The sequence below is a fragment of the Macadamia integrifolia genome, unplaced genomic scaffold (assembly GCF_013358625.1).
Source record: "Macadamia integrifolia cultivar HAES 741 unplaced genomic scaffold, SCU_Mint_v3 scaffold1149, whole genome shotgun sequence".
NCBI classification, from domain to species: Eukaryota; Viridiplantae; Streptophyta; class Magnoliopsida; order Proteales; family Proteaceae; genus Macadamia; species Macadamia integrifolia.
In genome coordinates, this window is record NW_024868102.1 from 27,940 (window position 1) to 54,342 (window position 26,403).

General features: G+C 37.4%; 1 protein-coding gene across 2 annotated transcripts; it reads left to right on the top strand.

Moving 5' to 3' along the window:
• Nucleotides 1-526: 526 nt before the first annotated feature.
• LOC122062944 (probable protein phosphatase 2C 12) lies at nucleotides 527-26,339 on the top strand. 2 transcript variants are annotated; one of them, XM_042626607.1, is made up of 10 exons: nucleotides 527-777; nucleotides 1,160-1,460; nucleotides 3,211-3,382; nucleotides 4,454-4,607; nucleotides 4,687-4,750; nucleotides 7,195-7,302; nucleotides 24,853-24,978; nucleotides 25,074-25,312; nucleotides 25,507-25,706; nucleotides 25,830-26,339. In XM_042626607.1, the coding sequence occupies exons 2-10, from the start codon at nucleotides 1,263-1,265 to the stop codon at nucleotides 25,841-25,843; spliced, it is 1,275 nt and encodes a 424-aa protein (XP_042482541.1). In that variant the 5' UTR covers nucleotides 527-777; nucleotides 1,160-1,262; the 3' UTR covers nucleotides 25,844-26,339. The 2 variants fall into 2 exon arrangements, with proteins under 2 accessions (XP_042482541.1, XP_042482540.1); XM_042626606.1 differs by having other exon boundaries at nucleotides 530-777; nucleotides 25,783-26,339.
• Nucleotides 26,340-26,403: the final 64 nt, after the last annotated feature.

Below are 26,403 nucleotides of genomic sequence, written 5' to 3' on the forward strand. Positions count from 1 at the left end.
TTAAGGATTTGAAACAATTAGAAAATTACAAATATGAAACTATTCAATTTGAACAACAAAAGCCTTTAATCAAGTATTCAATGGTCACCGCTAACCACTTTTGGTTTCAAATCTTTAGGATTACTTTTTCCAATACACGTTGGTTACATTTCTTTATGTTATTTGTACCGTAAAATAACTGGTTTATGGAAGAGAGGGCGAGAGCCAAATGAATCAAAAAGTTCATATTTGGTTCGAGAAGAGATCATGGAAGTTTTGAGAAAATAATCTACTTTCATTAAGTGATTAATTAGATAAGAAATAACAGAAGATCCTATGTATTATCGAAATTTGGAAAAACTACTTGAAAGGGCCACTGAACGGCTGAAAAAAAGCAAATAGCATCTACATTAAGAATTCAAGTATTATATACGTTATTAGTTTACCTTAATTGTTATTTTTACAGGTAGAAAAAGGTATAATACAGATGTTAAATTGACCCCAAAAAAAAAAAAAAATAGCGGGGCCGAGAAGCACGGTACAATCCGGCTCTAATGGGGTTGAAACGGAGGTGGTGCGTGGTTGACATGTCAGCACACATGAAAGAAAGGGGAAGCAACAGCTCCTATTGCGCCTCTCCGTCCTCTCTCTGTCTCCTCTCCTCTCTCGATTCTCTGCCTCCAATGGAATTTTTGCAGGGCGCCGGGATCCGCGTCTCTCGATTCCTGCAACAAATCCTCTTCATGATTGCTCCTTTATGTCCCCGCTAGCCTCCACCATACGACGAATCTCGTTCCTGTGAGAATTCTTAATCTCTTCATCGTCCTATTTTCATCTATTTTTCGGCACCAAAGCTCTCTCCCTTCTTTCTGATCCTTTTCTCGTTCTTAGAACTCGATTTTGGGAATTCGTTGACGAAGAATCTTGTTTTTTCAGATTTCATTTTGTCCACATTGTCTGCTGTGGTTCGAATTCCCTCGTGAATTTTCTTTTTTAACGTTTCATTGACGTTCGGATCTTGAATTCCAGAAACGTTCAAATCTCCAGCTGTTTCTCATTCAAAATTTTTTTTTCCGTTCTTATTTTTCTTTCGGTTGACTAGTTTAACTTTCTTCATTGAAAATAACTCACGACAATGATGACGAATTATGGAGATAATTCAGTTGTTTACTTGCTTCAGGCTCCAATTGGGTTCAGTTTGATTGAATTACGAGGCATGGAGGAGTAGAGGTAGGCATTGTTCGCTGATAAGTAGCTCTTGATTGATATTTGGGAGAATAACAATGTCTACGAGGAGCGATCGTCAGATGGTGCCCCTGGCGGTGCTGCTCAGGCGTGAGCTATGCCATGAGAAAATCGAGAAACCAGATATCCTACATGGTCAAGCCAACCAGAGCAAGAAAGGGGAGGATTTCACATTATTGAAGACGGAATGCCAAAGGGTGCCTGGAGATGGACTTACAACATTCTCGGTTTTTGGTGTATGTGATTTTTTTTCCGAAATACAATTTGATGGGATTGGTATGGAATAAATGAAATTGTGTCTGAATTTAATTCTGTGTCTATTATCTATTTATCAGTAATTGATAATATAGATTATGATTAATGGGTTGAGAGATATATCTTGAACCTCAGGAATTGCCTGCAGAAGTAAATTCCTGAGGTATCAAAACGTAGGAGATGTTAAAGTTCCATGCTATATGATGTTGTAGGTATCGGTGGACTGTGTAAACGGTCCATTTAATATGATAGAGGCTGTGGAACATCAGTTCAGGAACCGGATAAGCTTCAATGCCATTTTCATGAATCTTCTATTTTCTTATAATGTAATAGTTTAATCAGTTATTATCATGAAATGCAATTTGTACACCTCTGACCTTCATCTGAAAGAATCACATGCACAAATATTGAGAGCTATGAATGCTGTGAGGCACGGAAATGGGTAAGTTGTTCTGTTCAGAATTAATTGTCTGTCTCAAGAGGTCTGAATTTATTTTGATATTCCTTTATTATTGAAGAGTCCTTAGTTTGATTTGCACTAATTATCCGTATCCATCATCCTGAATTAATATCTTTTGGTTTTCTGTTTTTCCTGCTTCGTTTTCGAAAACCTTAAGCATATGCATTAACCTAACCGGTGGAACCAAACATAGCCTTACTAAATGTGTAGACATGGAAGGAGCACAACTGTAATGATGCAGTCAATTGGCATTCGAACTGAAATGAAGCTTTCAGTCATGGAGACATATCTAATTGACATCACATGAATTTCCAACTTAATTTTGTATTCTTTAAGGAAAGAGCTGGTGCTTTTTTTCCCAATATGGTCTTAAATGACCCTAATCAGCAACCAGAGAGACAAGGCTCAAGAATTTCAGAGAGTTTTCTGATCTACTCAATTTATAATGCATTTTGAAGGATTTCCTGCATTATAGTATATGATGTGTCCATTATCAATCTCTTGAATGTAATTGATTCTTATTCCATAGGAGTTAAACAAAATTTTGTTTATTTTTGAAGAACTAGGTTTTATTTTGGGAATCTCTTTTGTTGTTACAGTTTTGTTGCTTCTGTTATAGTTCTTTTTGAATGTAGTTGGTAGACCCTTATCTGCGGGAGACACTTGACTTTATTTCTTTATTTTTGAGAGGCAAAAGCTTCTCTCATTGGGCTTGTCTAAGGAGTATCTTTGAATGAGCAAACCTAGTTGTGCTACATAGATGGACAATACCTTTGGATATCAAGTTTCAGACTAAAATTCAATCATAATCCTTCCCATGTACTGGCATGCACCCTTTGAGCTGAAACTTGACATGTGAGGAGGGGACCTAGGGGTTTACCTGTCCCCAAAGTTTCAGCCGGCACCACAAGTAGGTAGCCATTTAGAAAAAAAAAAAAAAAAAAAATGGATGTGTGCATCCAGAAAAACTGAACTCTTTCTGAAAAGATCTTTTATCTTTGTTGGATGAATTCCAAACTTTTAATGACTGGGAAGCATTTGAGGCTTGCCTTACCAGAGATTTTGACGGATGCGTTGCTTATTCTTTCTTTGAAGGAATGCTGACCATATTTCAGTTATTAACTTGAATCTGTCACACTATCCCATTATCCCATTAATTACATTTCGTACAATTTAGCTGCCTATTTCAATTATGTATCTGCTTTCGGTTTTATGCCATTTTTTATTGGTAGAAATTCTGCCAATTGATTAAAAATGCATGATTTTGGCAGCTATTTGATGGGCACAATGGATCTGCAGCGGCTATATACACAAAGGAGAATCTCCTAAACAATGTTTTGGCTGCTATTCCTTCAGATCTTAGTAGAGATGACTGGTTAGCAGCATTACCACGAGCATTGGTTGCAGGTTTCATAAAAACTGACAAAGATTTTCAAGAGAAAGGTATGACTACTGTATTACGTACATCATGTTCAATGTTAACCCTGGTGTAGTTGGAGATTTGGTTGAACCGTTTAAGTTTGAAAAAAAAAACATGGAAAAGTATGAGGTACATAAGTATGGGCATAGTTCCATATAGACATCATATAGACACGAAAAATCATATTAAGGGGGTAATCTTAAGCCTTATCTCTTCACGTAAACTGATCAGTAGTACAAAATTCTTCACAAAGGTATGGGAATGCCAGTTCTATCCATAAATAGAACAACATGATTATGAAATATCTTTGGTTGATGATGAAAATAAAAGGAAATAGTGATCCTTAAACAATTTGATAAAGTCTTACTTCAAATGAACACTGAATCCTAAACAGAGAGGAGCATCTTGGCCTTTGTTACAAGTCAACTCATATTTTGGACCTGAAAAAGAGAGAATCACCTTAGCTTTGTTTCGAAGGCAGCTCATCTTCCCCCTTGCGTTTGGGGAAATTAAAAATTTGTGGGCTTTGGATAAAACAAAACAAGCTTACAAGCTCCATCTGGGAAGGCAGTCTCTAAAACATTAAAAATACCCCTTATTAAAACAATAATTCTGGCTTTTCCTCTAAGTAGCCAAGCTAGTTGCCTCAGGCCCTCATATGCTTTTCTTTTTCTCTTCCTTCCCCCCTTTGAGGTTCTACTTGCATTCCCATCTTAACATTTGACCTGGAGAGAGCTGCATGGCAGTAATTCTTCTTAGAATATTGATGCTTTTATCCTCTTAGAAGCTGTCATTCATAGGGGACAGGTCCAATATATTGTATATAAGATCAACCTCAACCCAAGCTGTTTTGATGAACAGCTTGGATTGCCATGTCATCAACCCACGTGGCTGAATGCAGGTTGTTATCCTAAGTTCGATTTTGGACTTGAACCAGGAGAAAAGTTTTTCTGTATTTTTGCTGATTTAGTTTATTATTGTATTACCTAAATTTCTGTTCTTTATTATTCCATATGCTTTCATGACTTCTAGCCATTTGTCTCTTTACTTTTGCGATTCTAAAGACACAAATTGATTGCTTCCTTCTTCCCCAGCACAAACGTCTGGAACGACCGTCACTTTTGTGATAATAGATGGATGGGTCATTACTGTAGCATCAGTGGGTGATTCCCGTTGCATACTTGAATCTGCTGAAGGTGTTGTCTATTCTTTGTCAGCAGATCATAGGCTTGAATGCAATGAAGAGGAGTAAGTTCTAGTCTAGATCTCTGGTGCTTCATTTAAAATTTGGCACTTCTAATGGGGTTCACTTTTCCTACTTTAACAGGAGGGAGCGTATTACTGCTAGTGGGGGTGAGGTTGGTCGGCTTAATACTGGTGGTGGTACCGAGGTTTGTTCTTACACCCTATGTTCTCTGATTATTCCTTTTAAGTTGTTTAATGCTTTTCCCTGAAGCCTTTTGTGCGTACTGAATTCATCATTGGTCTTGGTTGGTCTCCTTGCTGCAAGTTCCATGGCTTTCTTTCTTTCATGAATATTGAAAATTTTATCAAGTATGATAGGAGAAGATAATCAATGAACTTATGAACCACCAAGCATAGATGAAAATAGACCACAATAATATGAAGGGCCCATAGCAATGTCTTGAAACGAATCAACTTTGGTAGTTGGTTTACTACTCTAGACATAATGCAGTACGACATCCTGAAAGGGCTTAGAAAATATACAAAAAATTATTTTCTGTAACCACATATAGCCAAATACAGAAATTCTCTACCATAAGAGTGTTTCCTCTTCTCCCAAGATGGAATAAGATGCCATGACCGAAGTAACCAGTAATACCCATTGGCTTTATTGCTAAAGAAAAATATTTAGAAAACAAAGCTAAATGCAAGTTGCAGTGTTTTGACAGATGAATATGTGGTTCATGTTTGCCTACCCACTCTTACTTGTGATTCAAAATTCAAATATTAGGATGTGACAACCTTCAGGCCTCTGCTTGGGCACATCGCATGCATTAGTCTTTCCTGAATCCTGATATCCACCGAGTTTTGAAACTGGGGCCATTTCTTGTTGTGATTGTAATAAAAGCTTGGGTTGCTAGTGTGAAGACCTAAGTTCATGTCTGAAAACATCCACTTCAAGCAAACAATTCTGAAGTTTTGGACCAGTCCAACTCTCCCAGGATCTGCGAACATGGGTCTCTGACCAGGTTATGGCCCTTAACCACTAATTTGAAACTAAAGGCAACAGAATTGGTCTACTTAGTTCTCGATGAATTGCTGCAGCAAATGCCTGAAAGAGGATTCTGGGTTATTTACTAGTCTTGTTTTAATGCTGCCTGGTAAAGCTAGTGTTTTCTGTCAGGATTCATATTGCAATGCTTTGGTAATCCATCTACCATAAATGCACTTCTCCTTGATTTTTGGATGCTCTTCGTTTGTTTTTAGTTTCTTCAAAAGATCTTGTCAGTTGAATAGGAGCCATCAAAATATGGTGAACTATGGTTTATGTGGCCAATTTGAGAGATGTGCTCAACAATTCAGCCTTCCAATTTGTTAACTGATGAGCATGCAGATCTAGGTTCCCTGGGGAAGCATCTGATCTCATTATGGTCAGAATGATGACATGGGTGTGACATTAGAAGATTGATAGGAATATTATTTAATTCATTGTTAAGCATTGGGAGTAAGCAGCTAGACCAGCTCCTTATGGTCCTTGGTGAGGTACCTGGTGTTCTACCAAGTACTGGTTCTATCAAGCTGAACTTTGATGAAATTTACTGGAGTAACCTAGGAACCCATTGTTATTGGATGGACATTTCTGTATCTGCAGGGGATTATAAGTTCATTTTATTGTGGCTTATTTGGGTGAACTTAAATATGTTCATGAGTTGCCTCCACTATTGGGCAGACTGGTTAGAGATTGGGTTTACCTGAGAGTGATCATTATCTGGATCTGTCAGTTGTACAACTTGATTGTTTCCTTTCGAAATTATTGATTTTTCAAATGTTCATTATCCCTAGGGTTGTGAGTCTGTCCCATCTCATTAAGGTGGTAGATTGTCATGCTACTCAGGAATATCTAATTCCAGTGAATATCTGGGTCCAGCACCTTGATGTAGATGACTTGAAGGATGGAGAAACTAGAGACTAATGTATCATGGTCAATATAATAATCTATAAACTGTTGTATTTTATTATTTCTTCTATTAATAATTTTTTTGTTTAAGAATAAAGGAGAATTTACCATCTGCTTCACATTGAATTCCAACAAAAGCAGAGGAGCATGGATGTTCAATCCAAAAAGAGAGACTTTTCTCTTTGTCTCCCCTTCATTTATAATTTCGAATGTACTGATCATATGTGAAGCAAAAATAAATTCCCATTATTCTGATTTTAAAGTATTATACCTTTATGAATGCTAAAAATGTAAATTTACTGACATTTGTTCTGATAGTAGAATTATTATTTCGATATTTAGCATCACAATAAAGTATGATGATTTGATGGAGACTTTGAAAATTTGTTGTCAATGTCCAACAAATAACCACTCACCAGGGGTTTATATTTGAACGATATAAATTAAAGAATCAACATTTTCTTATGTTACATGAGTAAAACAAGGAAGTGGAAATGGTATTTGGTCTTGCAATTGGATTACGTCCAATGATTAGCTGTAGAAAGTTATCCATCCAACTATCTTTCAGAAATTCTGCTTCTATGAATTCCTATATGCTTTATGGATGTACTATTTCCAGCACTTATAAGAATTTAATTTGATTTTTATGGTTCAAATGAGACATTGATTTATGTGGCTACTCCAATTTTTCAGATTGGCCCCCTAAGATGTTGGCCAGGTGGTTTGTGTCTTTCAAGATCAATTGGTGACATGGACGTTGGCGAATTCATTGTTCCTATTCCCTATGTGAAGCAAGTGAAGGTGCTACTCATGCGTAGCAAATTGATCATACTATTTTTATTCTATTCTTTAACTTGACATTTGTCCATCTGCTCTCTTACTTTTATCCATTAAATCTCTATAACCTAAGTGGGTTTGCCGGACAGATCAGTCTTGTTATGCACAATTGATTCTAAATTACCGATCTAATCTTGGTTGTTTATGAACATCTCCTTATACCTTTTTAAATTTTTCGTGTTCATTGTCTACCCTTATAACATGATCCTTGAGTTTGATGGCTGTTAGAACTGTCATTCCTCAAGATGATGTCCTTCATCTTCATGTTCTTTTATTATTATTATATTCTTTTTTATTTTTATCTCATTACCTCAAGAACCTCATTCCATATGGCATTGGTTTTTCTTCAAAATACCTTTCAGTTCCGCAAGTTAGTTCTTGGGAACGTAGGTCTCCATTCTTTTCTTCCATTTCTATAAACCACTTTATACTAACTTATGTAGTGAGTGTAGGCTCTCTGGTGGAATATAACTTGTTATCCTTGCGTCTTAGCGGTTCTATTTTCATAGTGTGTATTTGGCTCTTTATTGATACTGTAAAAAATATTGATGTTTACTTTTTTGAAGTATGTATTTACAAATAAAGATTCCGTGCCATACCAAATAATAGAATTACATCTTGTACGTCATTCCTTTCTCCAAATTCATTTCCTCTATGAGCTCTTGTAACCTACATTGCCTTTGACTATATGTCCATTCAAGTCCCCTCTCACTCTCTATTTTTCCTTGATTAAATATATCCGTATTTTGCTAAAATTATCTCTTAATAACAACAACAACTTAGCATTTTCCCAACTAAATAGGATAGGCCACAATTGAAAAATAAAGGACGTGATAAATCTTCAAGTTGAACACTGGATCATCTTCTAAGACACGAAAATAGCTTTCCTGCCACTAAAACAAACTATGATAGTCCTCAGCAGGCTCCTCATAAATCAGAATTCATTATAGGCATTAGAGATACACCAACTAAAGTGGGTCAGAGGAACCTGTAAAGAAGAAAAAGAAATAAACAAACAGAACTCCTTTCAAGGAAATAAACAAACAAAACTCCTTTCAATTTTCAACTAGAGAGTTTTAAGCAATCGCATAGAATATCTTATGTTATCCTTAAATTTAGCTCTTAATAAATCGTCTTCATCTAGTGTGTTTATTAACCTTTTACCCTCCATCGAGTTTAATTGTATTATTCTATCATTTGCTTGTCAAAAAAAGAAAATTATTAATATATCATCCATTTTTGTAATGTTGAATTTTTCATCCTTTAGATATTTATTTACTATTGTTCCTACATAATTTTATTTTATTTTTCCTTAATTTGTGAGCACAATCTCCTTTTTTTTTTTTTTTTTAAGACTCTTGCAGACAAGTTAATTAACTCCCCTCTGTTTCATTTTACCTATAGACTCCATATTCCTACATTTTATGGTTTTGCACTCCAAGTTGCTTTGGAATCCTATTCTCTTGTACTAGCTACTATATTGGGACTTATCCGTGAGTCTAACCCTAGGGACCCTGAGGGGTAGGGTGGCCCGCACTTGGTGCAGTTGCAAGGCTGGACCAACCTCAATATGAGGTTATTTTTGTCTATTTTCATATATATTTTTTTAATTTTATTTTACGCTATCTTTTTGTTAGCTATGTAGGAGTGAGAGTCCAAATTAACTTTGAACTTATTTTAGATGTTGATTACAACTGGGAATAGACTCTATGATTGAGTTAAGTTGGTTGCTGCATGAGCACAAAGCCAGGTGTTATCCCCTCTTTTTCTTGGTTGTTTCCCTTCTTTGATAATTCCCCCTTTAATTAGATTTGATCTTTTCTTTCCATCTTTCTTCTATTATTTCTGTTCTGCTATTATGCTCTGTTTTGGAAGGATAGTTACAGCCCATAAGTATTTGGTCAATCTACTTCATACTCGATCCATTCGACCTGGTATTTTGGGCGTGAGTTCCTCCATCCCAAGCAACCCTAGCCTAAGACGTTGATTTCTAGAAGTAACTTTGTAGTCAAGGAATCAATCGGGAAGCATTGCTAAACTTTCTCTTACCGCCTTACTTGATTTCAGATGATTTTCTTGATTATATTATTGATCGTTAAGCCCATGTTGGGTGTATGCAAGCGTGCTATTAGTTGGGAAGCATACCTTAAATTTTCAGATCAATCCATGACTGTATGAGTTCCGTCATATGGAATAGGTTCGGGTTGCAGCTGGATGCATTGTTGAGAGGTTCAAGACAACCTTCAAGTAATGTAACCATATTCTCCATGTTTACATAATTGCCCTTGTATGTTGTGTTGATTATTTCATTCCCCTTCATTCTTACTTTAATTTCTTGAAAAGTTATTCTCTTTGAAATTTCCTTATAAATTTTTTTGCTAACGACGAGTATCCAAACCTTCTGCCTGACTAGCCCTGTAAAGCCATATTAACCCCACAACTGCATAGACCAGGCCATGTTGGGGTTAAATGAGAACCATTCAATTGGTCATTGTGCCTACTCACTTTATCAAAAGGGATTTTGCACATTCTCAGGTTAACAAAATTGCCATTGCTCCTTCAAAGTTGAGGTATTCATTACCTATTCCGAATTTAAGAGTTTTGAAAATCAAATTGCGTTAATTGGTATTAGAGCCAAAATTCTTGCAGTTTTAACTATAACAGGACCCTCTCAGTCTCACTTCAACAACCCTAAGCTCCACAACTTGTACAAAGAATTATTGGAAAACCAATAGGGGATTGGAACTCAGCTTGATCAGTTCATTATAGAGAAACCTTGGCTGAGTGTGAACAGACCCACCAAATTTTCGTTGAGATTCTTGCCTTCGTGAGGAGATTCTATAGGTGAGATTTTGTGGGGCTCACTGGTTCCCCAATTTAGTACTTTACGGATGTGAATACACCTCCAAGACAAAAACCCAAGACAGTGATTCCATATATGTCACACGATAGTTCTCAAACAAGGACTATGGCATTAAGGTTAAGGTTCCATAGATTGTCGACAAGAAGGGACCCAAAGATTTTCGTGACTAGTTGACTAAAGTCAAGAGAATTTTCTCCTACAAATCATTTCCAGATGATAAGAAATTCGAGCTCATCCACACAAAATTCACTGGTTATGCTTGGTTATGGTAGGATGATGTGCTATATCGAAGATTCATCCGGTAACTTGGACTTATCACAAATTAGGAGGGAATAAAGCAGATATTGAACGAAAAATTCATTACCCTCAATTTTAAGGAAATGTTCTTCCACAAGATGGTCAACTTTCATCAAGTTAGTAAATATGTGGATACCTATACCATGGATTTCCACATGTTGTCCTCCAAATGCAAACTTCAGGAGATAAATTAAAAGGTGTTGAGGTACATCAGTGCACAGGACTAAATACAGAGATCCAATTAGAGCTTGTTGATGCGGATTTCAGATCAGTTGATGTGGCAGCTTCATTTTTTTTTTCTTTTGGGTAATAGCAGCTGCATAATTACATCAACAACTTGAAGGACATGCTCACGACTTCTTCACCTTACAGGACTATAATAAAGACTGAAGAAAGGAAAATTAAGTCTTAAAAGGTTGAAGAAACAATGACAAGCCTTATCCCAACTTAATGGGGTCAGCTACATGGATCCAAGGAAGGACTGGAAAAAGGAAAATAAGTGACAGGAAGCTAATCACAGAAATAGTAATGAAGTAGAACACAGCTAGATGGGGTTTGCTACCTGGATCCTGGACCTCCAATCCTCTCTAATCGATGCCATACTTGGACCAAGGCCTAATCTGTGCATGTCTTTCTTCAATGGTTGAAAAGAACCTATTATCCCCAAGGGTAGCAAGTGGCTAAAGAAGCATGTCACAACTGTGGTGAGAAAGTTCACTTTGGCAATAAGTACCCCAACAATAATCTATCTATGACCAACTATTAAGAAGTTGTTGGAAAATAAGGACAACAAGGATGACATGGAGATTTGCAAACTTCGTCATCCTAATCCAACTGATGAAACTGATTATGGTTATATAATGTGGAGGTTGAAGCTAACTCTGCTAGTCTTACTCCATTCTCTAACAAACTAGTAGAGGAGGCTCCTCTATTCTGATAGAAGAGTACTTTTCTTACATGATCAGGATTCAACAATAGCCTATATAGTTATCGACGCAGGAGCGGAAGCCAACCTTATCTCCCAGACTTAGTTCAGGCACTTTACCTCCAGCAGAAATTTTTAAGAAATTTATATGTGAGGTTTTGGGCCTAATACTAGAGAAGAGACCGATGTAGTTGTTCAAGTTACTCTATAGTTTGGGCTGCTTCACTATCAGGTGCCTTGCCTAGTTAGCCACTAGCTCATTCTGACGCTCTTTTAGGGAGACCTTGGCAACCAAAGATCATTATTCTTTATGATGATGCATATAACACCATCAAGGTGAAACAATGAGGGCTACACTTCTAATGTTGCCTCATGCATTGACAGATTTGCCTTGTCGGTAACAACTTTCTCCTCCAACGATGAGTCAATCTATTCTCCCCGCTCGTGGAGTTGCACTCAACCATCTTCCTTGAGATAGCTGCCACTTTAGGTTCGAGATTAAAGAATTTAAACCTTTTTTTTTTTTACGTATTTCATAACATGGTACAACAACAACTCAGCCTTATACTAAGTCCCAACGACAACATCTCTATTCAACGTCATACTCGATACGAGGCCTGGGCTATGGATGTCTTTCTTCACCACTTCTAAGGTCATTTTAGGTCTTCCCCTAGCTCTTTTAGATCCTTTTATACAAATCAAATCACTCCTTCATACTAGAGCATCCAAAAGCCTCCGTTAAATATGGTAACAATGAATTTCTCGTAGCTTATCACATATCGGAGCTGCTCCTAAACCAGCTCTAATATGATCATTCCTTACTTTATCCTTCCTAGTTTTACCACTCGTCCATCTTAACATCCTCATCTCCACTAGCTAAAATGAAACATGAAACGGAAAAAGGAATTGGTTGAGAAGGAATAGTGTTAACAGGAAGAATGAGAGAATGCTTGTGTGTCTTTAATTAATCACACAAGTCCACTATTTATAATGTAAAATTATGATAGATTCATGATAGGAGTATAAAACAAAAAATATAAAGTATTTACAAGTATACCCCCATCCAGCTGCCTTATTCTAATTAGGGTTGGTGGAGGGGGAAAAGCCCTAATGTGCCCCTGCGGCACACTAATCTTTATTCTCACAAATAGAAACAACTACAATACTAATATATTGTTACAAATTGGTGAGTAGTCTAACATAAACTTCTATGAGTTGTGGTGAGGAAGCGGAATTAGTTGAAAAGGTGTTAAGTTTGCCTCGAATTCTTGACCCGTTTTGAAGATTGACCCGATCCGACATATTTGGTGGCGACCTGAATGGAAAGTTTTTGGAGATCTTTGATGGAAGTAGAGGGGTTAGGCCAAGCCTGGAGCCCAACATTTATCTCGTATGGGGGTGCGGGGGTGTAGCCCTAAAGGTATGCTTTGGCCTGATCGATCACGACCAACGGGTTGACCCGTTACTTGAAGTATATAATGTACTATTGTCTTGTTGAGAAAGGTCATTGTATTTTGGGGGTTTTTTCGAACTAGGGTTTTAGGGAAAATTTTCCCGCCTCTACTTGGGTGTAATCTCTCTTTTGCATAATGAAACATCTTCTTCTTCGCCCGAGGACATAGGACACCACCCTGGTGTGTGAACCTCGTTAAATCTCTGTGTCGTACGGATCTTTTGTCTATTTATTTTTGTATTTCTTTGATGTTTGATCTTACAAACTGGTATCAGAGCTTTGGGTTACTTCGATCCCTGCCTTCTTCAATAAAATACGATATTGATAGGTTCGAATCTATAGTAAGCTCAAATGATGGTTGTTCTTACACAGCCGGGTTTGAAGAAAACCCTATTTGGGAAGACGAAGAAACCTGCAACTATGTCCAATGATGATTAGAATAATTTTGATGATAAAGCCCTTTCAGCTATTCAGTTGTGTCGTTCGAATGATATTCTACAGGAAGTTCTCTTAGAGAAAACAGCTGCAGAGTTATAGGTGAAGTTAGAGAATCTTTACTTCACTAAATCCCTCACTAATAGGTTGAGATTGAAGCAACAACTGTATACCCTTCATATGGGTGAAGGTACTATTAAATCCCACATATCTAAGTTTAATTCTATTGTTACTGATTTGAAAATGATAGATGTTAAAATAGACGATGAAGATTTGGCTCTATTTTAGGGATACCATGATTTATGGTAGAGAGACAATCTCTGTTGAGGATTTCAAAACGAATCTATAAAGCAAGCAAAAGATTGATGATGAGTTGATGTCTACCAATAAATCTGATGGTGTTGGTTTAGTAGCTAGAGGGAAAACAAATGAAAGGGATTCAAATGGTGACAAAAAGAAGGCTAGATCAAAATCTTAGCATAAGAATTTGACCTGCAATTACTGTAAGAAAAATGGGCATATTTAATCTGAATGCTATAAGTTTTTAAATAAACAGAAAGCAGGTGGTGGTGCCCAAAATCAACAGAAGAAAGATGATTCTACAGAAGCTAGTATTGCTGAAGATGAGAGTGAGTCTGATATACTTTTTGTGACTGATGACAGAGTCAGATCACAGGATGAATGGATTCTTGACTCTGGTTGTTCCTACCATATGTGTCCCAATCGTGAATGGTTCTCCACATATAAATCAGTTCAAGGTGGAGTTGTGTTGATGGGAAATAATGCCTCTTGTAGGACTATTAGAATGGGAACGATCAATATCAAGATGTATGATGGCATTGTTTGAACCTTATCTAATGTTAGGCATGTCCCTGATTTGAAGAAGAATCTCATCAGTTTAGGCACACTCTTGATTCAAATGGGTGTAAGTATACAGCTGAAGGTGGAGTCATGAAGATCAACAAATGTGTTCTCTTGTTGATGAAAGGAATCAAGGTTGGCAGTTTGTATGTATTGCAGGGTACTACAGTCACTGGGTCTGTTGCAGTAGCTTTATCATCTATGACTGAATCAGATATCATAAATTTATGGTACATGATGCTAGACCATATGAGTGAAAGAGGGATGGCATCATTAAGTAAAAGGGGCTTGTTGTGTGGTCATAGTACAAGAGGAATGGAGTTCTATAAGCATTATGTGTTTAGGAAGCAGAAGAGAGTCAGTTTCAGTACTGCTATTCACAGGACCAAGGGAACTTTGGACTACATTCATTCAGACCTATGGGGGCCCTCCAGGGTTGCTTCAAAGGGGGTTGGTGCAAGGTACTTGCTTACTTTCATTGATGATTTCTCTAAGAAGGTTTGGGTTTATTTCTTGAAGCATAAAAATGAAGTATTTGTCACTTTCAAATAGTGGAAGAATTTGCTAGGGAAGCAGACCAGGAAACAAATTAAGAGGTTGAGAACCGATAATGGCCTAGAGTTTTGTGAAGGTGACTTTAATAAGTTCTGTAAAAATGAAGGTATTGCAAGACACCATACAGTTGTTCAAACACCCCAGCAGAATGGAGTGGTAGAGCGTATGAATAGAGCCTTATTAGAAAAGGCAAGGTGTATGCTATCAAATGCAGGATTGGGCAAGGAGTTCTGGGTAGGAGCAGTTAACACAACAACCTTCTTGGTGAATCGATCTCCTTGCACGGCTATTGAGTGCAAGACTCCAGAAGAAGTTTGGTCAGGTAAGCCTGCAGACTACTCAAATTTAAAAGTATTTAGATGTCCTGCTTATGCACATGTGAATGAAGGGAAGTTGGAACCTAGGGCCAAGAAATGCATTTTTCTTGGTTATGGATCTGGAGTGAAAGGATATAGGTTGTGGTGTCCTGATCCAAAGTCTCCAAAATTTCTTATTAGCAGAGATGTTACTTTTGATGAATCTGCTATGTTGCATTCTAGGAAAGAAGCTCATGTTCATTGTGATAAAGGTCAAGAAAAATCTAGAGAGAATGTGGAGTTTGAAATTGGTGGTTCATATTCAAACAAAGCACAATCTACTTTAGTTCAGTTGCCTATTTTTATTGAAGGAGATGATGCTCAAGAGAATCAAGAAGAAGAGCGGTAAAATATTGCCAAGGATAGACCAAGGAGGAATATTAGACAACCACAAAAGTATGAGCATGCTGAATTTGTTGCTTATGTATTGTCTATTGCAGATACAATGGAATATAGTGAGCCTGCAACATATTCTGAAGCTGTTACTTCAATTGATTCTATAAAATGGTTGATTTCCATGAATGAGGAGATGGAATCTCTTCATAAAAATCAGACTTGGGAGCTTGTCAAGCCGAGAATAGGGAAGAAAATTGTTGGCTGTAAATTGGTCTTCCAGAAGAAGGAATCTGCCTCAGGTGTTGAAGATGCTAGGTTCAAGGCACGTTTGGTTGCAAAGGGCTACAGACCTACAGTCAGGTACAGTGAATTGATTTTAATGATGTTTTCTAACTTGTTGTTAAGCATAGTTCTATTCGTATCCTACTTGCTGTAGTTGTTATGCATGATTTGGAGCTGGAGCAACTTGATGTGAAAACAGCATTCTTGCATGGTGAACTAGAAGAACAGATTTATATACATCAACCTGAAGGGTTTGTTATTGAAGGTAAGGAAGACCATGTATGTTTGTTGAAGAAGTCCCTATATGGTTTGAAACAGTCTTTTAGATAGTGGTATAAAAGGTTTGATTCAGTTATGGCTAGTTTTGGATACTGCAGGTGTCAATATGACTGTTGTGTTTATTTCAGAAAGCTCTTTGATGGGTTATTCATATATTTGTTGCTTTATGTTGATGATATGTTGATTGCAGCAAAAGATAGGAATGAGGTCAACAGGTTAAAGTAACAATTAAGTTCTGAATTTGAGATGAAAGATTTGGGAGCAGCAAGGAAGATCCTTGGTATGGAGATCAAGAGGGATAGAAAAGCAGGGAAGTTGTGGCTATCTCAACAAAAGTACACTGAGAAGGTATTGAATCGTTTTAGTATGAAAAATGTCAAACCTGTAATTACTCCTCTTGCATCTCATTTTAGACTTTCAGCTGCTCTATCACCTAAGACAGATGAAGAGGTGGAGTACATGTCACGTGTTCCATACTCTAGTACAGTTGTGGCTATCTCAACAGAAGTACACTGAGAAGGTATTGAATCGTTTTGGCATGAAAGATGCCAAACCTGTAAGTACTTCTTTTGCATCTCATTTTAGACTTTCAACTACTCTATCACCTAAGGCAGATGAAGAGGTGGAGTACATGTAACGTATTCCATACTCTAGTGCAGTTGTGGCTATCTCAACAGAAGTACACTGAGAAGGTATTGAATCGTTTTCGCATAAAAGATGCCAAACTTGTAAGTACTCCTCTTGCATCTCATTTTAGACTTTCAGCTGCTCTATCACCTAAGACAGACGAAGAGGTGGAGTACATGTCACGTGTTCCATACTCTAGTGCAGTTGGCTCCATTATGTATGTTATGGTTTGCACTCGTCCTGACATTTCACAAGCTGTTAGTGGGGTGAGCAGATATTTGTGATGTCTAGGTAAAGCTCATTAGGAAGCAGTGAAGTGGATACTTAGGTACTTGAAAGGGACCTCTGGTGTTTGTTTGGAGTTTGGGAGGAATGGTGATAGTTTATCTGGTTATGTTGATTCAAATTATGCAGGTGATCTTGACAAGAGGAGGTCACTCATAGGCTATGTATTTACTCTTGGAGGAAGTACGGTTAGTTGGAAAGCTACTTTGCAGGCTATAGTTGCATTATCTACTACTGAAGCAGAGTATATGGCAGTGATTGAGGCAATTAAAGAAGCTATTTGGCTTAAAGGTTTGTTGGGAGAACTCAGCATGGATCATGGGGTGACTGTTGTCCATTATGATAGCCATAATGCTATTCACTTGACTAAAGATCCAATGTATCATGAGAGGACAAAGCACATTGATGTTCGGTATCATTTCATCAAAGAGATAATTGCTCAAGGTAATATTCAAGTGTTGAAGATTGGTACTGAAGACAATCCAGCTGATATATTAACTAAGCCTTTGTGTGTTGGTAAGTTCGAGCATTGCTTGAACTTACTTGGTGTTTGCCGTGTTTGAGTTCAACCCTTTGGAGGGTTATTGGAGAAGATAAAGATTTTAGCTATTTGTTTGTTTGTTGGAGGAGAATTCAAGCCAAGGTGGAGATTTGTTAAGTTTTCCTCGAATTCTTGACCCTTTTTGAAGATTGACCCGATCCGACATATTTTGGTGGCGACCCGAATGGAAAGTTTTTTGAGATCTATGATGGAAGCAGAGGGGTTGGGCCAAGCTCGGAGCCCAGCATTGATCTCGTATGGGGCTGCGGGGGTGTAGCCCCCGCGGTATGGTTCGACCTGATCGATCACGCCCCGATGGGTCGACCCGCGACTTGAAGTACATAATGTACTGTTGTCTTGTTGAGAAAGGTCATTGTATTTTGGGGGTTTTTTCTAGTTAGGGTTTCAGGGTGAGTTTTCTCGTCGCTGCTTGGGTGTGATCTCTCTTCTGCATAGTGAAACATCTTCTTCTTCGCCCGAGGACGTAGCACACCACCCTGGTGTGTGAACCTCGTTAAATCTCTATGTCGTGAGAATATTTTGTCCATTTATTTTTGTATTTCTTTGGTGTTTGATCTAACAATAGGATTCCTATCCACTCATGCATGTTAGCGACCCCCCTCAAGCTAAGCACTCGGTTGAGTATGAAGGTAGAATGGAGGTCTTTGGTAAATATATCAGCAACTTGATCAGTGGAAGATATTGAACATCCAATAGTTTGTGACCAACCAATTCGCGGACATAGTGATAATCAATTTCAACATGCTTAGTTCAAGCTTGAAAAACTGGATTCAAGGTCCATGATATTGCTGATATATCATATATTGTTACAACAAATGAGAGGAACAGATCGGAGTGTAACATGAAGTTAACACAAGAAGGAGCTGAGCAAATATAATTCAGCTGTTGCTTGGATTGATATTCAGCTTCAATGGAGGATCTGGCCAATGTGGTTGCTTTTTGACACTCCAAGGGATTGGATTGTGCCAAAAAAATATACTAACTAGCTGTGGATCTTCTATCAATAGAGCCACCTACCCAATCAACATCACAATAAGCAAATAGATTTTATTTTTTGGGTAAGAATAAGGAACTAGATTCAATGGACCAAGACGGAGTTAAGCACCATCTGTGATAGTGCCTTTGAGTAATCGGAGGATTCTCTTAACCGCTGCTCAATGGGCCTTCATAGGAGACTTGAGGAATTGACATTCCTGATTGATAGAAAATGAAATGTACGACTTGGTTAACATGACACATTGGAGAGCACCAACAATGCTTCTATATAGTGAGTGGTTGGGAATCAAAGCTATCAGTGAATCCCAGTATTAAGTGGAAGAGGGACTAGGGACACGTTTACATCCAAGCATATTGGTGTGGTGAAGATGCAAAATAATATACTTGGATTGATGTAAAAGTAGTAGGCCTTGTGAACGATCAACTTGAAATTGGGGGAAGTAGGAAAGGGGACACAAAATCTTTCATATTGAAGGTGGTGCCAAGTTTACTAAACAGGAGGTGAATAGCTGATATATTGTTACCCATCGAAAGAATATCATTCACATAGAGCAGTAAATATAATGTAATGTTGTCCTGATGCTAAATGAATAAGGAAGGGTCAGACTGAGAAATAAAAAAAATCCAAGATCGACAAGCCGAGAACCAAATTTCTCATACCAAGCACGGGGATCTTGACGGGATCTATAAATTGATGGATCAATTTTTCCAAGACAAGGAGGTTGAGACATAAATATCTGCTCTTGAAGATCTCCATAAAGAAAGGCACTCTCAGCATCAAGTTGATGAAGTGGCCAACTGTGAGTTAAGGCAATGGTGAAAATGGTACGAATGGTAGTGTGCCGGCTAAATGTCTCAACAAAGTCAACTCCTGGTGGTTACTGAAAACCTTTGGCAACTGACCAGGCTTTATACTTATTAATAGACCCATCTAGATTTTGTTTGATACGAGACCTACTTGCAACTGACCACATTCATTGATGGATCATAAGGAACAAGTATCCAAGTTTCTTGATTATGTATGGCTTTAAATTCAAGATCCATTGCTTGCCTCCCTTCCAGAATTTTAAGGGCTTGTGTATAAAATGTTGGTTCCAAGGGAAGGTAGTAAGGGTAGGAGGAAACAGATGGCAGGTATGATGGCATGTTTTGCATAGTTGTCAAGGCGACGGCAGGTATGATGCATGTTTTGCATAGTTGTCAAGGCGACGCCTTGGTGCCCAGGCAGTTTTTTGGGGTCTAGGTGACTATCGCCTTAGTGCAAGGTGCTGATTTGCCATATATTTATGCCAAACATCATTTTAGTGAATGATTTTATAATTGTTATTTCATTTACTAAAGATATTATTCATAAATAAGAAAAAACGGAATTTTTTGTTGTTAAGGGTGATTTTCAACTTTCAAATTCTTGGGTTTTCTCATATCTAGAAATTTCATAAATCTTATTGTGATAGAACATCTCTAAAAACAAAAAGAGTGGTAAAACAATTTTTTATATATGTCTAAAAATTTATTTCCATTTAGGGCAATTTAAAAAAAGCTTTCACGCACACTAAATAAGTTTTTTCTAGAACATAAGTCATTCAATATAAATCATATTTAAGTAATCTTGGATTTTTGTTGGAAAGCTGATTTTGTGCTCTCTCTACTACAAAATGTCTTATGTAAAAATAAAATCATTTGAATTATCGAACTTATTGAAGAATAAGAACATTTCTCTAAATGTTGATTTTTTATGACTTGATCTGACTTACTGTTGATTTTTTATGACTTGACATGGCTTAATGTTGATTTTTTATGATATAAGGTATCTATAGCATACTGAATAATGTTAGATTAGAGGAAAAATTAAAAATAACACTTGTTGAAAATACTTGACTGAGAACGAGTAACAGTGGGATGAGGGAGGGTAGGAGCTATCTGTGGGTTAGGTCCAATAAGTGAAGTGGACAGGTCAGTAGTACTTTCAGGTATTAGTGAGAGACTTGGACTAGGAGATTCTGGTTATGATGGTTGGTTTGGGCTATGGAGCTGGGACGTGAAAGTTCTGAAGTGTCAGCTGAGTATGAACTTTGAGGAGATGTTGTACCAGTAGATGTGCCAGAGATAACATCATTAGGGAGGGACCATGTGGACTCCGATCAATCAGAAGATTAAGGTAACAATAGGGAAAGGAGGTAGGGCTGACTGAGGAGATATGGAGGAGGAGAAAGGAAAGATATGTTCATCAAAATTAACATGACATGTTATGTAAATTATCCCACTAACTACATCATAACATCTATAACCCTTGTGAGTGGTGCTATACCCCAAAAACAACATTTTGAAGACCTGAATTCAATTTTTGAGGATCAATCTGGATGTAGCCAAGGAAAACATAAAGACCCAAAAACATAAAGGTGAGTATAATCTGGGAAGAGGGAATTGGTTGAGAAGAAATAGGAACAACTATAATCCTAATCTAGTGTAAGAAATTGGTGAATAGTCTGACGTAGACTTCCATGAGTGATGAGGAAGTGGAATTAGTTGAAAAGGATTCCCATACACTTATGCATGTTTTCAGATATTACTATTAGGGTATCTTGGGTATGCAACATAACTTGATGGAGTCAATTTCATTTTAGACCGAGAGAGACGATGCAGCAATGCTGGATAGACCTCAATAAGGGTTATGTTCTGTCTATCTGCATTTTTATTTAAATTATCTTTATGTTAGCTATGTAGGAGTGAGACTCCAAATTAACTTTAAATTATGTTTTAGATGTCGATTACAACTGAGAATAGACTATGTGTACGTGTAATCCTTCATTAGTTTGCAGTATTGCATATGGAATGAAAATTTGATTGAGTTAAATTGGTCTTTGCGTGAGCACAAAACCAGGTTCGGCTGTTGCTATCCTCTCTTTTCTTGGTTGTTTCCCTTATCATACCCTCTCTAATCAGGTTTGATCTTTTCTTTACCCTCCCTTCCTTTCTTTCTTCAATTATCTCTGTTCTGCTATTTTCTCTGTTTTGGAAGATAGCCCATAAGTATTTGGTCAATCTACTTCATACTCGAACCATTAACCATTCGACCTGATAATTTGGGCATGAGTTCCTCCATCTGAAGCGACTGTAGCCCAAGGACCTTGATTTGTGGAAGTTACTTTATAGTGTAAATCAAATCAGGTAGTATTACTGAACTTACTCTTACCGCCTTTAAGACATTTAAGCGGTTCCCATACATATGGGGTAGAAATGAGATATGGCACCTGGAAACACCCCTTAGACCCTCAATCCCCAAAAAATAAATCTGAAAGTTTTACGCACCCTTTATTTTTTTTATGCTTGTATATCTATATACTTATGTAAATACACTCCCTTCCTATGTTTGAAGCTTATGTATGCCTAAACCTCCAGCCTCTATTTCACTCAATTTTCCTTAAGTGTTAATTTTAATATCTACATCCTAAGTAGGTATGTTTAATGGTTCATCAAACTAACAAATAACTAAATACATATTTTTCCTTGTTTAGCAAGTCATCATTCACTTTCAATTCATCTGAGTTATTTTTCATTAAAATCATGTTTTATATTATGCAAATTGTAGAGAGAAGAGAAGAAAAAGAGAGAGACCTGTGATTGTGGAGCAAAGGGAGTCCCAATCAATTAGATTGGGGCTGCCCTCCTTCATTCATTAAATAGAATAGCTATTACCAGGCCTACTAGGAATATGAAAGAACAAAATAGAACAAAATAGGAAACCAATATTAATTGCTAACTTCTAACTGTATTTAGTCCTAACAGGACTAGGAATACCAAAACCCGCAGTCCTAATAGGACTAGGAAAACCCAAGGGAGGAGTCTGCGACTTGCGCTAGACTCTTCCTTTCTCTCGACAGACTTCTAACCCCCTCCCCCTCAAGCTGGAGTTCACACATTAGCAACAGAAAGCTCCATCTTGGTCCAACAAGAACTTCAACGAGCACAGAGAATTCCAATCAACCATCATAATAAAGCCATAAGCAACTCCAAAACCAACGAAAGTCCTTCCCAAAGAAGCAAGTCTAATAGCAACGAATAACGGCAACACCAAAATCCCTTTCCAAATAAGGCACATCCAACAGTTAAATCAAAAGACCTTCCCAAAGAAGGCACTCCAACAGAAACTGTAGCTCCCAATAATGACGACAAAAGCACTCACGAGCCATTAACAGAGATCTCCCCAAACCAAGCAGCATCAGGTTGCTGGTGACCAAACAGTATCAGGTTGCTAAATATACATTTTTAAAAGAAAAACTGTTACTGAGGGTACACAGGAGCAAAGACTTCAACTGATGACTTGAGCATATAATATCAACAATCTCCCCCTCATGGTAGAAAATCGAAACATGTTATCAAATAAAATGTCCAACTAAGAGCATCAACAACCAAAACGAAGTACCAGCGATAACTTAACAAACACGAAACCAGAAAGCCATCAGAACAAAGGGGAAATACCAGCTCGAGATGGATTCCTTCAATCCAATCCATTGACCCCACAACTCCAACCAAATCAGAAACAGCAAATCGAAGAGAAATAAATCAGCACATAAATCATTGATTCCATCTGGAATCAGTAGACAATCTTCATCCTTGAAAGTCATGCAACACAGTCTAAGGAAACCATTCACTACAATTGGAACTTCTTCAACCTGCAGAAAATTAGCATAACCTTGTCCATCGTAGAATTAGTAAATCAGCAAACAATCAACATCACAATCAGTAGCACAAAGCAGCGGGAAGATCAAGCAGTAGGAGCAGAAAATTATTTCATCAAATAGTGATTCGAACAGAATAGCAGCGACAATAAACAGCAAGGTAACCCATTCAACAGCAAATAAACCCAAACAAGAACTGCAGTAATCGTGGGAATGTGGAAGAACCCTTTCGTCTTCAACCTTCCAAACGAGAAACTAGAAATAAAAAACAAACAGGGGGTGGAAACGATGCTTGACTTCGAGGGAGAAAACTCACTGCTATGGCATTAGACATGCCTGAAATTCTCGTTGGAGGTTGATAACAGAAGGACCTGCAGATTCCAACCAAGAAGCATTCCGCATCGAGACCAAAAGATCAAAGAAAAAATTCTACAACATAGTCATAGCAGATCAGCAGCGGCAAGATCAGAATTCGAGTCTCACAATCTCACCTGCAATTTGATAACAAATATTTAGCAACAAACCAGTAACCCTCTTCTTCTTCAATCAGCAAATTGATAGTAAGAATAAGCGAAGATGTTGCACATCAGTAAATCAATTGGAAAGCCAACACGACCACGGCAAAGACTATAAACTCTTATCACAACAACCAGCAATATGACTAATACTCCATAAGAAATAAAAAGGTGATATCAACAGCGAACTTCAGCAAACAACGAACAGTAAACAATAGCAGTAGCAGAAAACGATAATCACAGATAATTATCGTACAAAATATACATCAAAAAACTATACACCAATATTCAGTATATGAAACCGGTTGCCTTCTTCAAAACGGAAACTGATTGTGGAGCAAAGGGAGTCCCAATTGATTATATTAGGGCTGCCCTTCTTCATTCATTAAATATAATAGCTACTACAAATTTACAAACCCTACTAGGAATAGGAAAGAAAAAAATAGAACAAAATAGGAAACTAATACTAATTGCTAACTTCTAAGTTCTAACTGTATTCAGTCCTTATAGGACTAGGAAAACCCACATTCCTAATAAGACTGGGAATACCCAAACCCACAGTCCTAATAGGACTAGGAAAATCCAAGGGAGGAGTCGGCGACTTGCTCTGGACCCCTAACACAAATGAATGAGAGTAAAAATAGTCATGTATCTGTAGACCAAATAACTAAGTCATGGCTCATTGCATTCATATATCCCAGCATTTGACAAATTAGGAATTCATAATGTTGTCTCAGTTTGGAGTTTGTAAATCTGTTCCCTTTGGTTTTATTATCAAAGGCATGAAGAGGGCAACATTGGATAAAAGTTTGTTTTTGTAAGAATTTGATATAGATATCCAATTTTAATTTAAAGACATGCGTGTGACAATATTTTGTGAGATGCATTTACCTCTTCATCCATGTCCATTATTATCTGCTTTCTCAACTAGTCAAACACATCTAAAATCTTTTGTTGATCTCGGCCAACCTCCCTAACACTCTTCAAGGCAGAAGCAATTTTAATCCATGAAGATTTTTTTAGCTTTAACATACTATTGATTTTGAAGTCTACTTCCAACTCCTAGTTGTATTTGACTGATTTCTTCAGTTGTCTTTATGTAAGACTACTAATTCTTATTGAGCTGGAGCACTAAACAATGATTAACCACATTAATTTGTTCTTAAAAAGCTCCATCCTTATAAATGATATTTTCATTGTTGTTGCAGCTGTCTACTGCTGGAGGTAGGCTTATCATCTCAAGTGATGGTGTTTGGGATGCCTTGTCATCAGAAGTGGCTGTGAATTGTTGTCGTGGGATGGCAGTAGATGCTGCAGCTGAGCAAATTGTTAAAGTAAGCTCCGGCTAGTTGATGTTTGTCTATTCGCTGATATCCTTTTGTCGTTTTCTACTTTCTTTATATTTATCATCTCTTATATTCCATGGCAGGAGGCAGTACAAGACAAGGGGCTTCGAGATGATACGACCTGTATTGTGGTTGATATAATACCGCCAGAGAAGACAACTCCTTCTCTTGCACCAATGACGAAGAAGCCAGGGAGAGGGGTATTCAAGGCCATGTTCCGTAGAAGGTCATCAGAGTCATCATCTTATATAGACGAAGAATATGCAGAGCCAGATGTTGTGGAGGAAATATTTGAGGAAGGTTCTGCTGTGTTGGCAGAAAGGTTTGTGTTATGTAAATTATTATTGACAATAAATTTGAATCTTTTAGTTTTAGATAAGCAAATAGACTGTTAGTCAACTTTTCTTGCTCTATTGTTTCTATAATTGTTCTGATTATCAATTTGTTTGGCAATATTGAAAAGAAAATGATAAGAATTTGGATCTTTTGATTGGAGAACAATTATTTGGTTTGCAGGTTTGATACAGAATATCCACTGTGCAACATGTTCAAGTTATTCATGTGTGCAGTTTGCCAGATAGAGATGAAACCTGGAGAGGGCATTTCTGTACATGCTGGTTCATCAAATCCTGGAAAAGGTCGCCCTTGGGATGGCCCTTTCCTTTGCTTAAGCTGTCAAGCAAAGAAAGAAGCCATGGAAGGGAAAAGACCATTAGGTGGTACATAATCCTCTTGTTCTAAATGTTTTGACCTATAATTTTCAATCTTTGACTCGTACTTAATTCTTTCCAGATGGTGCTAGAATTAGTGTTGGAAGTGACTAACAATCTCCTCAACAGCGCAGTGGAAGTGACTAGCAATCCTCCTGAACAACATTGTCATGATTTTGCGATTACCTTGGCACTAACAATTGTTTCAAAGCTAACCAGGAATGTGGATGTTGAAGCCTCATCCCAAATACTAATTTTGTTCATTCTCAAACCAAGGGATTTCCACTTCAAGAGCCATTGGAAGTCTTCTGATTCAAAACACAATGTCAAAGTTAAAGCTTCTTTATTTATTGAAAAAACTGCAACATGATTTGGGGAATGATTCAATGGGCTCGTCTGCTCCCTTCTAAGGACTTGAGTGGTTTTGTTGAATTCACCAATGCCTTAGAAGTGTCTAAGATAACCCACTCATCAATTTGCTGGGTTTGCTTCCATTGTATATTATTCCATTTTATACATTCATCACGAAGGAAAGCATTCTCCCTGTAATATTGTGACACAAAAGAATGGGTGAGTAGTTATACTAAATTTTTAGTCTCTTTAAGTTAAATATATAATCTACTTGAACAATTTTTATCATATCGTATTAATTTGATTCTTTGTTGCTTATCAAGCTGGGAAGTAAACCCCAAAGGGTATAGCT

Coding starts and splice junctions, on each gene's coding strand:
- LOC122062944 (XM_042626606.1), top strand. CDS start 1,263: ATGTCTACGAGGAGCGATCGTCAGATGGTGCCCCTGGCGGTGCTGCTC. Junction 7,303..24,852: donor CCTATGTGAAGCAAGTGAAG/GTGCTACTCATG, acceptor TTGTTGTTGCAG/CTGTCTACTGCTGGAGGTAG. Junction 25,313..25,506: donor TCTGCTGTGTTGGCAGAAAG/GTTTGTGTTATG, acceptor TTTGGTTTGCAG/GTTTGATACAGAATATCCAC.